This window comes from Mesitornis unicolor, unplaced genomic scaffold (genome assembly GCF_000695765.1).
Source record: "Mesitornis unicolor isolate BGI_N332 unplaced genomic scaffold, ASM69576v1 scaffold55063, whole genome shotgun sequence".
Classification (NCBI taxonomy): Eukaryota; Metazoa; Chordata; class Aves; order Mesitornithiformes; family Mesitornithidae; genus Mesitornis; species Mesitornis unicolor.
In genome coordinates, this window is record NW_010176459.1 from 6,350 (window position 1) to 22,576 (window position 16,227).

A 16,227-nucleotide genomic window follows, 5' to 3' on the forward strand; every position below is an offset into this window, starting at 1 on the left:
GGCAAAGCTACATGAGCAGTGTCTGCCCCTGAAGAAGCCGTGACTCAGGGCAGTGTGTGCTGGAGCAGTTCGTGTGTGAGGGAACTGTGACTGTGGGCAGACCCAGATTGACTTTTGAGGACTTTTTCTCCTGTGGAAATGGCACCACGTGGAAGCAGAGAGAGAGACTGGGCAGAGTCCTCCCATGGCATGAACCGACTGCAACCCCCATTGCCATCCCCCTGCGCCTCAGGGCATGGGGCAGGGGGAGGAGGTGAATAAACTGGGAACAAAGCTGAACCTGGGAAGAAGGGAGGGGTGGGGGGAAGGTGTTTTGACTTTAAGATCTGGTTGTATCTCCCATTGTTCTACTCTGATGTTGGTAACAAATTACAATTGCTTTATTTTTAATCCTTAAGATGAGTGTCTTTTGCCTGTGACCTTTTTTAAGTGGTGAGAAGCCCTCCCAGTCCTTATTTTGACTAGCCCCTTTTTGGGGTGCTGTGGTGCTCAGTTATGCACTGGGCCTACACCGCGACATGTGTCAACAAATTATGAAAATTTACGAAGATCTACTAAGCGATCCCAGATCACCTTAAGTTGCTCAGGCCTTTCAGAACCCACCACTTGTTACCAGTGACCACTTTTGTTCAGAAAACTAGGATTAGCTATTGATACAGCTTGAAAAAAGACTCTTCACTTTACTCTCCCTTTTTGCAGACAGATGCTTGCCCTCCATTTTCCTTACTACTTTCCTTTTCAGAATGCTGCTTGAATGGCATTTTATTAAAAAAGAAAAAAAAGAGATTAAGAAATATTTAGTGATATTCATAGGCCTGCAGTTGGTCTTACAGCTTCATAGTGCCCATTGGAAAAGGGTCATGGTAACTGTAATAGAAGTAACTAGTAAGCTAGGATTTCCTACCATATAATTTTTAATACTTTATGTAAACAAGGAATAAAATTAATGCAACATCAGATAGTATGATAGATCACAGAATAAAAGATTTGAGATAATTCTTCTTTTGTTGAGGTTAGGACAGTTATAGCAACATAAGCAACTTGCTACAGAAGTCACTATTGGGCAAAACAGCTACCAGAAACTGAGCTCAGCAGGCAGACAGCAGTTTGTTGTATAGGGTTAAGTAATCCAGCAAATTCAGATGCTATCCTTTTTATTTAAATAACTCCACATGTTTCAAAAATGTATTTTCTCAGCTAAAGCCCAGTGCTGTAAGATGCTTAAGGACATGTTTAGCTTTTAGTCCAGAGCCTCTGCCCTTGCCTCTCAGACTGTCAGCCATGAGGCACTGAAATGCCTTGCTTAGTAGGTGCGAGATAATCTTGGTGGAGGTCAGTAGGAAAGCATCTATAAGGATTATGTTTGGGTATGATGCTGCCTCTTCCTGAAATAAATGCCTCTGAAGTGATCCTGCTGGTATCAGCATTGAAGCATTTTACTAGGTTAGTCTAGAATTTACAGTGATTCTAAAATATTAATCCAGTTTATACTTCTTTTAGCAATCTGTTTCTCTTCAAGAGTCAAGCTCATGCATATAAACTCTTTAGATTATTATTGCTAGCATTATTCCCTGTGAAATAGCTGAATAATTGTTTTACATTTACATTTATAAATATTAAGTGACCGATTCTGCCATGTAATGAGATCAGCAAGCTGTCTCTAAGTTACAGAGTAACTTGTAGGAGTGCTTTTTATATTTTATATACGGTTTTATTCAAGGTCTAGAGTGTTTATGGAGTATGGTTGTCTATAGATGGTAATAATACAAAATAAATACGGCATTTCTTTGGCACATATAGGAGTTTCTCCCACAGTCTGCCAAAGGAGGTAGATTCTTACCAGTATGAAAGAGAATAAAAGCTCTGTGTAATGATCCTCCTGCTAGTAGAGACCATGGCGTTGATTTACGAAACTGAGGACAATGATTCTCATACAAACAGCGGCAGCAAGGCAAAACAGCATCAAAGAGAGCACTGGCAGCAGATAGAAAATGAATGATCAAAACTTGCGAATTCTAGACTAGGCAGTGATTGCTTTTTTTCAGATGTACACTTGCAGTCATATCTGTAGTTTGCATTATTTAAGCCAAAGTATTTTACATATAAAGATAAAATAGTTGGGAGGAAACGGTTCATCCTAGAAAACTGTCAGTTTTTAAAATTTTCTTTTTAGAAAATACTTTAAAGGATAAAATTAAAATAATCATAGCTACTGCTAATTTGAGTTTTCTAATGTGGTTCTCATTTCCTAATGGTGAAACCACTGTGAAAAGGAATTAACATGCTTGGGTTTCTTCTGTTGCAAATATGAGGTACTTGCAATTAGATTTTTATAGAGTTTTTCTACTTCATCAACTAAAATCTATGCAGCATGCTTTATAAGTATGATTTGGGCTGTGCTTTTTACATGTACATCTGTATTGTTGATATAAATTCAACTTATGTTTATTTTATAGTGCTTTTCTCTGTAGGGGGTTAATAGCAATAGCCTGGATCACTGGAGTTTCCTGAAGGAGAGAAGTCTCTTCTGTCACTCTCACAAGTTTTTATAAATGTTTCTGCTGCAACCAAAGGTCTGGTGTAGGCAGCAGCCCAGAGCTCAAAACCAGCCCCAAAAAGGAAATACTTGCAGAATTAATCATCAGAGGGTTACCCTCAGAGCACAGCGAGCTCTGCACTACTGCACATGAATAACTAACAAACCCCAAACTAGTTGGCTAAAACATGTCACTGACGTGTACTGTGGTAACAGGCATTACAGTGGGAATTATGAAGAGATTTCACACATGTGTTATGCTCTTGGCTTAGGAAAATGGCAATTTTTCATCCTGTCCTGTGTAAGGTGATGGCAACATTTCCTCAAATATAATTTAGAACTGTTTTTATACTACAGATGTAGCAGTACAGAAGGTTTCCTTATTTTTTCCTGTTGTATCCCTGTAATTTTTCTCAGAGGAGTCTTTGCTTTAGTAGATGAGTCCTTCCTCTGTGCTTCAAAAGAATGGGAGGTTGCACTTTAAGTTATTTGGTTATGCTTGGAGTTATTTTTTGTTTGTGGGATTTGTTCTTGTGTAATTTCTATGGGATTTTGGTACTTGTGACATTGTTACAGTCTGGCTGATTTATTCTCAGATCCTCCTCTTTCCGTAATTTTCTTTTTGTCTGGGGAAGCCCACTGATGTAACTAATGAATCCAGTACTGATATCTGAACAGCTGCTAATAAGAAGAAAATTGTCTTGATGGTTTTTCTCGAGTCTGGAGAATGAGCACGCAAGCAACTTATTGGGTCTTTTTTTTTTTACTTTCCAGGATGTTTGGCTTGTTTGGAGAGCTCTTATGTCAAATCCCTTTTATCTGTAATTACAAAGCATTATGATTTCATCTTGGTGCCAAGGGACAGCAAATTACTTCAGGGAATACTGAAAGCCCATTTATTTATCTTAAGGCCAACTTTTGGTCACAGTGACATCATTGCTTAAATTCTCAGTGAATTTATCTGTTTGGAGCTTTAACCCTGTGCTTGCTTCCCAGGACTTAATAAAATTTGTGTGCAAACTCTACTGGGAGCAACTGGGAATGCGTTGCCTTTCTTCCTCTCTTTAATAGTGTGGGCTAGTCTATCTGTATCAGGAAACTGGCAGTCAAATTAGAGATAGGCAATTTTTATCCCCACTTTCCAAATTAATTAATACCACAAAAAAAGGAATTGATTAATCCAAAATGTAGGAAGTCCATTTCAGACCGGGAAATTGAAACCTATGTTTTTTGGAAGTCCAGTCTTCTTGGTTCAAAACCTTTCTACCTCTTCTGTAATCTTCTACCCTTTCAAATGCTTCCTTGGATTTCAAAGGTATGGTTTATTCAGACTGTCACTGTAAGCTGAGCTGTAGGGGCAGGTTCTTTTTTTGCCTCTGAGATTACATCATTTGTGTGGGATGTCACATTGGAGATGAGGATTTCGGCCTTTTAAAGACTGTGACTGACTGCTGGGTAAGGACATGGAATGAAAGAGTTACTGTCAAATGTATGAATGAGGTTGATGCTGGTAATGCACAATGACGCAGTTAAAATAGTTCATGCCTTAGGATTCTTTGTTTCCAGACAGTCTGTAGTGTGCGTGGCTGCTATGTAAGTCTGTCTGGGAAACATTACGCATTGATTTGCAATTGTAGTGTAAAAACACTGAATTTTGGGGAAAACTCAGATACCTTTATGCTACTAATTACAGCTTTCACCTGCTGCTAACCGATAAAAAAAAAATGTGAGGAAAAATCTAGGGGACTGTACTTTCTATTCCATATTTGCTGTGGGCCTTGAAGGAAAAAATAGTAAGAGTTGTAATGGACTTTCAAATATCATCTAGTCCATCTTTCCTCTTCAAGAGGGGTTCAACAACATCTAAATCACTCCTGACAGAATCAGTTCAATGTTTCTTTAAAAAAATTTAGCAATAGAAATTATATATGCATATTATTTATGCCTCTGCATATAATCCATTTCCCTGCTTGCCATTCCACACTGTTCAAAAGGTTTTTCTTCCAATACTTGACTAAAATGTCCTTACACCAATTAGATTTTTTTTCCCCTGTCTCCAATGGGATATTTATGGTGTTTTATCTTGGCTTTTTCTCTCCTTCATCTTTGCAATTTCTAATCATCTGACCACTGCTGTTTCTCATTTCTGGAGTTCATTTATAAATTTCTGGATGCTATTTCAGTTAAAACCTTAACCATATGAGGAGAAAGATTATATTGTTTCTTCTAAATGACATAAGAACTCAAAAATAAGTTTGGCAGAAGAGTTTCCCAGTCCATCATTTCCTACCTTGTCTGTTTTTCATGTCCTTGTGTTAGTAGCACTTTTCAAATGCCATTGCTGATCTGTGGTGCTCTTATCATCAGACATCAGCAGCTGGCTTTTAAGGTGTCACTGAATGAATTCAGGAGAGAAATCTGGACCCCTGATCAGGATGCTCCAGGAGATATTTTCTATGCTCACCAACAGAGTGCCAAAAGTGCCTTCCCTGCTAGCACCTAAGTCAGTCTGAACTTCTGGGGGAGAAATCTATAAAAGAGCTTTCTGGCCATTCTTCCTTCTGTTACTGAAAGACTGAGATGGAAACAGGTGAGAGCAGAGGGTTCCTTTCTCTATCACAGCTTCAGCCTTACACACAGGAATACACACAAGGGTATTAGGATTCTGTGTGTATGTGAAATAGTCTCCCAAGGGAAACAGGCCATGTCATACAGCTTGAGAGATTGTACAGCTTGAAAATAGTAGAAAACATGATATGGAATAGTATGCTAGGAGATAAGATGCTTTTTATTCCCATCTGTGCTTCAGGGATTGGATTGGCAGCAAATTCAAGAACCTTTACTAGGCAACAGAAAAGATCAAGCAATATAGTATATGCATAGCAGGGCTTTGGCAGGAGGTAGTGTACGTCCTGGCTGGGTGATAGAAGCAGGTCTGGGGACTAATGTAGACCATGCACTTTCATTTTTTTTCCTAAGTTCTCATGCTATGTCAGTTTTTTTGCAGAGTCTTTATGGACAATCTCAATGCAAAAATGCCTTTGAACAGAGCTCTCTTAGAGAAGCCCCAGCACTATTATTTTTTTGGCGTTCATTATTTTGTGACATATGGATATGTCCCTCTGTGGAGGTTGTGTTGTCTGTCTCAGCTGCTATTCCACATTGATAAAAATACTGGTTCTCTTCTCACTTGTATATATTAACAGCTTGGGTGTAAGTGAATGTATATGCCACAGGTTCTGGAGACTTATGATCTCCAAGAGAAAAAATACCTCTGTTTATTATGGCATCTCTCATGTGGTTCCCTTGTGCAGCTGACAAAGGGGAAATCAGCAGATGGTGTCAAACTTCTGTAGTTATTAACAGGCAGCACTATCATTTGTATATATTTTTTCTTACTGCAGCCTTAATGTCCTCTTAAGTTTTGTAACCTTTCTCTTGATTTAGTGAACATTTCTGATAATTGGTCTTTTCCTTGGTTTTCTGTTTGTTGACGGGAATATAGCATTTCTGATGATAACAAACTCAAAATCAACCAGCCAAACAGAAACAACCAACCATACCCCAAAGGCAATGCAGAAGAGAGGAGAAGAATAACATTACATCTTTATAAATTAATACCCTCTGTCTGCTCGAACATGCTAATTGCATTAGTGTTGGTAAGGTGCTCTTTGGGTGGTGTTCTGTAATGCTTACACACTGACAGGAGGTGTTGCACACCATGCTGTCTTGCCTGTGTTTATCTCTTATTTTCATCTTTTCTCGTATGTATGTGAGGTGCAATCCTTGTTCCTCCCATTTTCAGATAAGAGAAAGGAGTTTTCAAGGCTACTGATTACTGTAATATTTTACAAAGAATACATATGCAATTTTGTATCTTAATCTTTTTCTGAAACTATGACCCAGCCTAAAGGGTCACAGTTGAAGAGAGAACAGATATAATAGAATATATTGGAAAATCATTATTGGAAAGTCAACTTCATCTTTCCCTGAAGTTGAATTCATTGGCTGCACTTCAACCTCTGTAGTACATTTGTATGAGAAAGTAGTATTCTACAGTGGTTGTGGCTGTAATAATATAGGTATGGGGAGTGGGATTTGAGCTGGTAAGAGACTTGATATTATCTCCTGATGTAAGTGTAGTGTCCTCTCTCTTCTACCTGTTCACACACTCCACACAGACACCATCTTTTTGCGAATATATTTATATTCACTTCCCATTATGAAAAGAAGCGTGTTTTAAAGGGCAGAATAGCTTTGGTAGTGTAGATGGGAGCTTTTAAAGAAGTAAATTTTTCTATTACTAACCTGTCAATGAAGTGCATCCTCAAGGATAACTGAGATGTAATTATCAGTAAATTTGGGAGTGATAAAAGAGCATTTCATGCTGAGTACCCATCTAACACTGTTGTCTTTGGAGAGTGATGTTTCACCTAATTTCATCAATTAATAATAAAATGAATTGTACACAGTGAAGTAACAGCATGAGGAATACCAGTATTTAGTATGACAGTCACTTTGTGTAGAAACATGAAAAATACCTTAACAGGTAAACAGTCAAATATTAAGTAAAAGTCAAACAAGCTAAAGAGTGTCTCAGGCAGGGGTTTCCAACAAGCTAGGCAGCAAATCACAAGGAAATTGGAACTGGGCCTCAAAGTTATGTATGGTTTGATGCTGCTTGTAGAAAGAAAGTGATGAGTTCTATACCTGCACTTGGACTTTACGCAGACTTCAGTAGCCTGTTGGTTGAGTGGCTGTTTTTCATGCAGACTTTGAACGTGCACATTGGAGCCAAGCAACAGCCAGAGCATGGAGATTTCCTTACTCATCATGAGCTGTGTCAAAGTTACATCCAGGTAGATGAGATCCTGGCAGGATAATTGTTTTGCTGTGATGTTGCAGGCATTGTTTGGTTGAACTGCAGTTGCAGCAGTGGCTGAGTGCAGGAGGTCTGTGCAATCGTCTTGTGTATCTGCTGCATTTCCTTTCCCATACAGTTTAGTTGGTGTCTGATTGAAAAAAAAGCTCCTTGTAGAGAAGCCTAAAAACTTTTGCCTGTCAAAGAGTGAACGTGTGTTGTCTGTGGGTTTTGGCCTTCCCCACACAGCCGAGCCTGCTGCTAACTCAGCAGTGCAGGATCAGGGCCTTTGCTATTAAGAGTTGTGCTGTACAATGTTGAGTCTCTTGCTGTGCTCTTTGTTAAGAGCACTCTTACCCTTGTGCTTTTTAGATGCATCTCTTAGGACAGAAAAACACCGAACTCTTAAATCACTGTTAGTATAAACCAGCACAGTTTGCTCTGCACAGGCTGACCTGTGCAGAGTCCTGTGTGTAATAGAACACACAAGCTGCCTCTGCCCTAATGGATCCTGTCAGGTTGCTCTGTATCATTCTTAGTGTTATCATTATCCAAGCACTAATGGTAAAATACATCACAGCTTTGAAGAACACTGCATCCCTGAAGTTTAGACTGTCTCTTCTTTAGAATGTCACATTCTTTAGTATTTCATTTTCAAAAGCACTGAAGTAAGTTAGGGATATAGATCCCATCTTCAAAAGTGATGTAAGGCCCCTAAAATGTAATGAAGCAGTTAGATGGATTTTCTGAATCTGTGTAACCCTTTGGTGTTGGAAACACTAATGTTTTAGGGAGTGAGGCTTCAAAGGTCAAGTGAGTGATGTGGAAAACCTGTGTGTGTGCATACCCGTGTACACTGACAGAGAAGGGTTTTTTCTGAGACTACCACATCAGTATGGGGGCTGAAAGCCCAGGTGAGGTCCTGGGGTGTGGGGATGCTCAGGAAGACTATAGGCGTTCACTGGAGAACACCAGCTTTGAAAATATCATGCAGTTATCCTGACCTCTTCGGAAGGGTGGTGGAAAGTAGCCAGTGAGCCATGGCATATGGCAAAGCCCATCCTGATGCAGCAGTCGTCCAGTTCGTCTCTGTGTCTTTCAGCTGTGTGATTTTTTTTTCACTCCTGGTATGTGAGGCAGTCAACAGGATGTCTCTGCTCAGCAGTCAGTGCTGTCCCCTGCAGAGTGTGTATGGAAAAATCCCTAAGGAAGGATAACGCTGCCTTGAAAAGAGACAGAAAAGTTGGTATCTGTGAGCTCCCTCTCCTTACCCCTGTAAGGACAAAACAAAACCTAGTTTCTCTTCACCTGTGGCAGGGAAAAGGAGCACAATTATGATATTTTTGCAATGTTTCTGCTCCTTAAAGAAATAGTAAATAGCAGGTAAAGCGCTCTTTCCTTTGGGGACCAGTTATTTCAGGGAATTATATACACTGACGTGGCAAAAGTCTCTTAAATGATGACTACTGTGATCAAAATGTTAGTGTGAGCCCAAATACCGGAAAGTGAAAGTGAGGTCAACAGCTGCATGCAGTGAAGAGAAGAACTTGTTTCTGCTCTGGGAGTGTTAGTGCCTCCACTGACACAACCTGCTGTTGGCAGGACTTGGTTCCTTGACAAAATAACCCTGCCAATGACCACTGAAAAGTGGGATTGTTCCCATTTCTCAGTTCTAGTTTGTAGCTGAAACTCAGGCTGAGCAGCAGCACTGCCTGACACTCTCTTGGCTTGAAATCATTGCTGTTGATGTGCTATTGTACTCCAGCCTTATTCATTGTGAGGGACACGCACAACGCTTGGTGTGCAGGCTCTGAAGATGAACTCTGCCAGTGCAACATCCGCCCCCATTGACAAGCAGTGGTGCCTCTTACAATCTAAATGCAGGCAGAGTTGCTAAGCGAAGGAAGCCAGTGTTGACTTAGACAAGGTGCAACAGTGTGTATAACAGTGAGAATGTGTTGTTAAAGCTCTGGATAGACAGAAAAATGAATTTTACCTTTACTTAAAAAAAAAAAAGGCATTTTGCAAAATGATTTTGTTTGGGGATGCAAAATTGCCCTCAAGTTACCTGCAGAGAAAGACAGGTACAAAGAGCCTCTTCATGCGTCTGTGAAGGACCAGACTTGTTATAACTTCATGCACTTAGGTACAAGTAGCATCTCATTCTTTCCTTTTATGTGAAACCAAAGCAGTGGTGATAGACTGGAGTTTTAGAACTATGTCAGCCTCAGGTAAGCTTGAATCCATAGGTTCTGCTTCCCAGAAAGGTACCCCAAACTCCGGAGGTGAAAAATTAAATCAAACTGAAGACCACGCCTTGCTCTTGAAGCAACACCATTATATTGCCAGAAGAGGAGTCCTGGGATGAGGAGGGAGTATCCAGGGAGCCCTGGCCTGTTCAGGCATTATTTGTTTGACAGATTCTGACATAGAAAGAACTAGGATCAGAATTGATTTTCCACCAGTGTCAAAAAGTGTGATTTGTTGTCACTGGTGACAAATACATCTGTCTTATTCTTTGTTAACCTGGTAGGGCCAGCACAGCAGCGTGGGGGGCATCAAATTCTTCATAATGCCTCTTCTGCAGAAGTGTTTACCAAGTGCAATCAGCTACATTTGTCTGACAGCAGCTTGTGTGTATGCAGGATATAACCAATAACCTGTTTGGCCCTGACTCTCATTAATGCAGCTGGATGGGGAGGAAAGGCCTGTTTGAACGCTCATGTTCCAGATTGAGTTGGCAGGTATGAGGAAACATCTTACTTGCGGGCTGAGCAGATTCGAGTCTGGAAATCTCTAAAGCATGAAGAATTCCAAGAATTGTTTTTTACAGTCACTTTTCAAATTAGAGCTGTATGTTGGTGTTTACATTGAAAGTTTTCCCCTGGGGTTTTAGCTGTAATAGCATTTGCTGGCTCTTTTTTTTTTCCCATCTGTAGGCTGAGATTAATGTGCTATTATATCACATTTTTCAAATGAATTGATTTAGTGGTTTAGCATAAAACATTGAAGTTTATCTTCCCTCATTAGTCACACTCATCTGCCATTGACCTCCTAAACATGGTCCTACACAACGTATACCGAGAGAGCCAGCTGGGCTGATGGCAGTTTGCTGGAGCAGAGCATGAGTGCTACATGAGGTGCACTCTGTGAGTAATGACCCGAGCTGCTCGTGACAAATTCACATTGCAGTCTCTGTCTTCATCTCCCTTAATGTCTGCTGTTGAGAAAACGCTGCTCATGTGGTGGGCGAACACTAGAGATAAGCTGGAGTTTGCCTCCTGAGCAGTCAGGTTGGACTTGTGCACTATTCTGTGGGCAGCCTGGTGGGAGCTGCAGACCATGGCCTTGCTCTGCTCCGCTCTTCAGGCGGGCGGCAGCTGGACAGAGCGGTCAGAACCTGGCAGGGATGTGGTGTGAACGTCACACAGATCTGGGAAACCGGGGCAGTTTCCTGGTGACCTCTGGAAAAATGCCATTATGTTCTACATCTGCTACCAGGCTCAGGGATGGTTTTATCCACAACTAAAAAACCTCAGATTTTATTCTTCCAAACCAGTCTCATTTCTAAAGGATTCGTTACCAGGAATTTTATGAGCAGCTCTTGATATTTAATACAGCCAACAGCATTAATAGTAGTTTTATCCCTTTAGTCCTTTGTTATTGAACTAACATAGGATTCTTTAACTTCTTTCTTTTTATTTTTTTTTCTTAATTGGGATTTTCATTTATCCTGGAAGCTATTTCTTACTGACCATGTAGTGGTGTTTTAGAAACAGAGCAAGTTGCTGTATAACTTGAAATGAACAGGATTTTCATTAATTCCCTTTTGGCTAAAAGCAGCTTCCATACCCAAGCTGGCATGGCATTTGTACTACTATGTGTGTATGATATTAATGCTGAAATAAAGAACAAAAGTTATCTGAAGTTCTATAAAATCAATAGACACAATAATGTGACTTTCCCACTCACAAAAATAGCAATGCTCACTTTTTAGTAACGCGATACTCATCCTATTTTCACGTTGCTAGCACTGGGTGATATATGGGATGATATAATCTAATACAGTGCTTCCTGTCATCTGTTTTTAGGAAATAAAATCATCCATGGCAAATAGAAAGATGATACAATTCCACTAAAGACTGTATTTACAACTGGAAGTCCATAATGAATTTAAGCATAGAGACCAGGATTAAATAATGTGTGCAGGATTGTGTGCAAAAGGGATTTGTGGGCTAGGGTTATTTACTTAGTACCCAAAATTCAATAACCAGTCTATAAGAATAAAGTGAAGCATAAATCTTTCCTCAGATCTATTAAAGTCTAAAGTTTGAGTCCTGGGCACACTTTCTAGGTACAGTGTGGAATGTCATGGGAACTGATCCTGTATTTATAGAAGTCACCATGTCTTAGGTTTGTGTAAGCTGAGGATCATACTCAAAAGATTTGGACATGAGAACAGATGTTTCCAGGGTAAAAGGGTCTAAACCAGATAACCTTTTAGACTTTTAAACTCCAAAGCTCTGTATATGGGAAATCTTCATTTTTTGTCAATACCTTCCTTCGTTTGTAGTGTCGTGCATCTGTTAATATCAAAGGTAATATCAAAAAGCCTTATGGAAGAACTGCTCACGGGAACTCAGTGCAGTTCTTGCTCATGGTGACAGAAGGTTCAGGCTAACATAAGAGAAAACACTTGCAGAGACACAACATCAGATGCATGGAGTTTTTTGGAAGTTCTTTTTTTTCATGTATCTGGAAGAACAAAATCCCATGCAGAGGCACTTTTACTAGTGAAGCAGTTGCCCTTTTTGCCACCTGTGATTCCAGTCAGGAATGTGCTGAAAGAAACAACCCATGAATTAGATGGGTTGATGGTGGGGCTGTAGCAGGAAGCTGTGTCTACCATAGTGAGGCTTATGGGCTCTCCAGGCTTCTCTGTGGGCCACAGGGCTGTCTGAAATGTTTCTGGTGCTGTGGCCACAGTCCATACATCCCTCCTGAACACCCTGGCAGAATAAGGTTGTTTCTGTAGTTGTGCCTGAGGTGAGGAAGTGTTCCTCTAGCCAGAAGTGGGGCTTTTATGAACTATTTCATGGCACTCATAAAGGGATATAATGAAAATAAGACTTTTCTGGTGTTCAAAATGGCTAGCTCCAGCCACTTCGGAATTGATGTTTTCCCTCTGATAATGTGTCCTGGCTTCCCTGGAATCATAAATTGTCTAAGTTGATTCGGAAGCTAGGTATCCTGATTCTTTGTTTCTTCTTCTGAATTTCATCTGGTATTGTTGCAGCAAAGCAAAGGGAAGCAGCTCCCCAAACACTCTCCTTTTCTGAGCGTTCTGTCCATCATCAGGCTGATGAGCCATTACCAGTGCTAAAAGCCTGTAGAGGACTTCCTATTCCAGCAGTCTTCGTACACACGTTGTGTACAGGTTCTTCTGTAATGAACACACACAAATTTTGAAGTGGTGTACGCCAGTGTTTTCTCTGTGCTCACTGGGCAGTTTCAATCCTGGGATGCGGCTGAAGCTTATTGCAGAACTCCCATGCGTTCACGAGGACCAGAATCTGGCCCTGTGCATGCTTACCTTGTTTTTCTTCCCTTAAAACCGAATCAACTGATCAAGTGACAATAGCTGTGGTGCTATGAGGCTTACAGGGCACGTGGAGCTCTGCAAGGCTTACATGCCTCGTGTGTGTGTCACACTGTCTGTCACAGGCGTTGCGCATCTGTAACACATACAACGTGCGGCTGCTTTCCAAAGAACCTCTTGTTCACAAGGCTACCAATGGCACAGTCAAATCCTCATTTGTGCTGAGATGAACCCTGCTGGCTGCAGTGAGAGGCTCCAGAAGGTCAGTGAATACTCAAAAATTGGCCCAATGATACAAGCTTAGGAACGAGCCAGCAAGTTAGATTCACATAGAATCAGTTTTATTGCCAGGTAAGAAATTCATATTAATATAGTGAATACATATGTTTACAAAGAAACATTCTTAAAAAACAAACAAACATTTTTTTAGTAGGAAGTATTATTGGTATCATAAACTCTGTAGTTAACAAGTATTAACACGGGTTTACTTACAGAACATACAGTTACTAAAATATTTCCACATAAAATATGCTCAAGTTACACGAAACCTGTGTGAATCAGAGTGCAGCTGTAATGTGTATCTAAAGCATATGGATTAACATCAACATTCCATAAAGAGTCAAATTAAGTCAGCCAGTTGTGAAGGCAATAAAGATTAAAGGAAAAAGTAAGATAATGGAGAATCTGGGTTGTGTGCAATGTATTTGTCCCATGGGCTTTGTCCACTTCTGATAGTCTTAAAACAACCATACAATTTAGCAGCACGCCTATGGAGAGATGCCTGTGCTCTCAGGATGCGAATCAGTCTCGATATAGCAAAAAAACCCCCACAAACGGTCTCCCCACTTAACCACATTTCAAATTCTTAGCCCTTGCATCCTCGACTAAGAAGAAACACTGCCAGTCAGTTGCGTACAGTAAGAAACGCCACTTGCAATTCTTACAACATCATGGTTCTCACTCCTCCCTGCGTGCTCTTCCAAGTCTGCTCTCCAGAAGAAGTGACAGCTGGTGAGAACGTGGCTGTAGTAAGATAGCTGGCTAGGAGTTAGCTAAAGGACTTGCTTTGGGGGAAGGGCAGGGACTGAAGGGAAAGACTGAGTGTGTTGCCTGCCGTCAGGCTGCTGCAGCACCACCCTCCCAGCCCAACTCGGTTTGTCTCTTTGTGGATGTGCTGGAGCCTTTACAGGCCTGGGACTGTGGGTCTGCTACCAGTGCCTGATTCAAGAGGGGTTCTACTCGTGTGAACAAGACATCCAGCTCATCAGAACCACAGTCAAGAGCAAAATTCCAATTGTTTGTTTAGTTTAAACCCAGATCTCTTTGATGTTTGAGGCTAGTCTGTTAGCCTCCTCCACCAAATAGTCCACCAAGAGGGAACGCCACTATAGAAAGCCAAACAATAAGAGACGATATACCATATAACACTTAGTTAAACTACAGAGAACTACTATGGCTAAAAGCAAATACAAAATGAGAGACAAGAGGGAAAAAGTTTAAATTGGGAAAATGGAGGGGCTAACTAAATAGTGACTGTGTAAACCACTGCATGGAGATGGAGTCCAGTTTCCCTTTGGGACAAACAGAGGAGGCTGAGCAGGGCAGAACCCTTGTCATCCTTAGCAAAACGTGAGGAAATAGCTTAAAGGAACAGAGGAGTCACTTTGAGAATCAAGACTGTCATTGAACAATAGTAATACAGTAAAGGCACCACCCACGCTTAATTTCAGTCTGAAGCAGTTGAAGATAGGCAAAACATTTAGGTGAGGAAAAAGTACTGACAGTCTGCAAAGAGTGAATTGTTACCACTTGCCTGAAAACAGGAGGACTGAGAGGGAATATTATGATGCCCTTATTCCCCCAGCAGCTTTCTGTGTCATAGGATATGTCTCTTCTTATTTTGGAGGTTCCCAAAAATTCCAAATGAAAAGAAGTAAACTGAAATAAAATCTTCTGCTGTTTTTATCATCCTGCAGAATTCGCCACCAGCCAGAAAGGTCCCATATGCTCTTAATTATAACAGTCTTTGTAAATTCCTCGTGAAAGAGTCTTTATCCCTTATTGTATATATATTTTTTGCGCTTTCTATAGGATAGTGTTAAAGTACAATAATAGATGTTAGGGGTTGTACCAAGGTGTTTGCTCTTGGATTTTCACAGGTCTAGGGATTATTAATAGGTTTTATAGAAATTCCTCTCTGAAATAATATATTACAGTATATTGTTCTCTCTTTCTTCCTCTGTCTCAAGGCAGGAACATAGTGTAAATGTTTAAGCAGACATAAAGGTTCTCTAGATTGTGCTACTTCTCATCATGGATTTTAGTTTCAAGTAAAAAAATTTAGTCACAAGGGTTTGTGTTCCATTGTGAAATACAAATGGAGTTTATATTTCAACCTTCAGTGTGTATTGCTGCATGGTATTAACCCACTCTTCGGCCTACAGTTGACTGGATACCTAGAGTGTCCAGGTGGAAGTTCCTTCATTCTGATCCCTTTTTTCAATATTTTATATTTTTAAATTTATTTTTTGCCTTTCAGTTGAGTGTTTGTATTGTGTGTGTATTTGAGTGTGGTTTTTAAAGGATTTCATTAAAAAAAAAAAAGAAAACAAACTCAAACAGTTACTTCTGTCTTGCTGTTAGTTATGAAGTATGGCTGTGGGCCCAAATAATGCTGGCTCCGGGTTGTCAAGGGGTCGCTTAATGTTGGGTCTCCCATACCATGCTTCCCCTTGTTTGTGTACGCTTGCCGTCTCAGGGACTGGTCGTTGGGATCCCAGGTCTTGTAGTGGGAGTTGTAGCCCAGTGGGTGTGTGTGGATCTTGGCGAGCCTGGATTTTTGCCCGTTCTGTTTAGTGAGGCCGCTGTCGATCGTGTAAGCCCTCTCGTCGTCCAGGCGCACAGGATGGAGCGGCAGGCTTCCCTTGGCAGCCAGTTCTGCAAGGTGTCGGCGTTTGGTGTAGAAGTCATCGTTGACTTTGTCAGCTATTGGGGTTTAAAAGGAGGAGGGGACAAAAAAATCAGTTGGACACAAGAAAAACGTCATGCAGTTTAGGGTAGGTTGTGCACAGTTACATCTGTGGGCCAGATACAGTTACAGGTCCATCAGTAGGAGAAATCTACGACACCTCCCACCCTTTATTTTCTGTCTGTAGTGTATTTTTGGATGCCATATATATCGGCTTCTCATATATGCAGACAAAAACCTGTTGCTCTTTAACACAAGACTGT

General features: G+C 40.7%; 1 protein-coding gene across 1 annotated transcript; it reads right to left on the reverse strand.

Annotated features, from left to right (window-relative positions):
- Window positions 1-15,610: 15,610 nt before the first annotated feature.
- Window positions 15,611-15,981, reverse strand: LOC104538502 (protein shisa-9-like; the record flags this gene model as incomplete). Its single annotated transcript, XM_010181729.1, has 1 exon — window positions 15,611-15,981. A coding segment is annotated over one exon (371 nt), but the record flags the coding sequence as incomplete, so codon positions are not given.
- Between the last annotated feature and the right edge of the window lie 246 nt (window positions 15,982-16,227).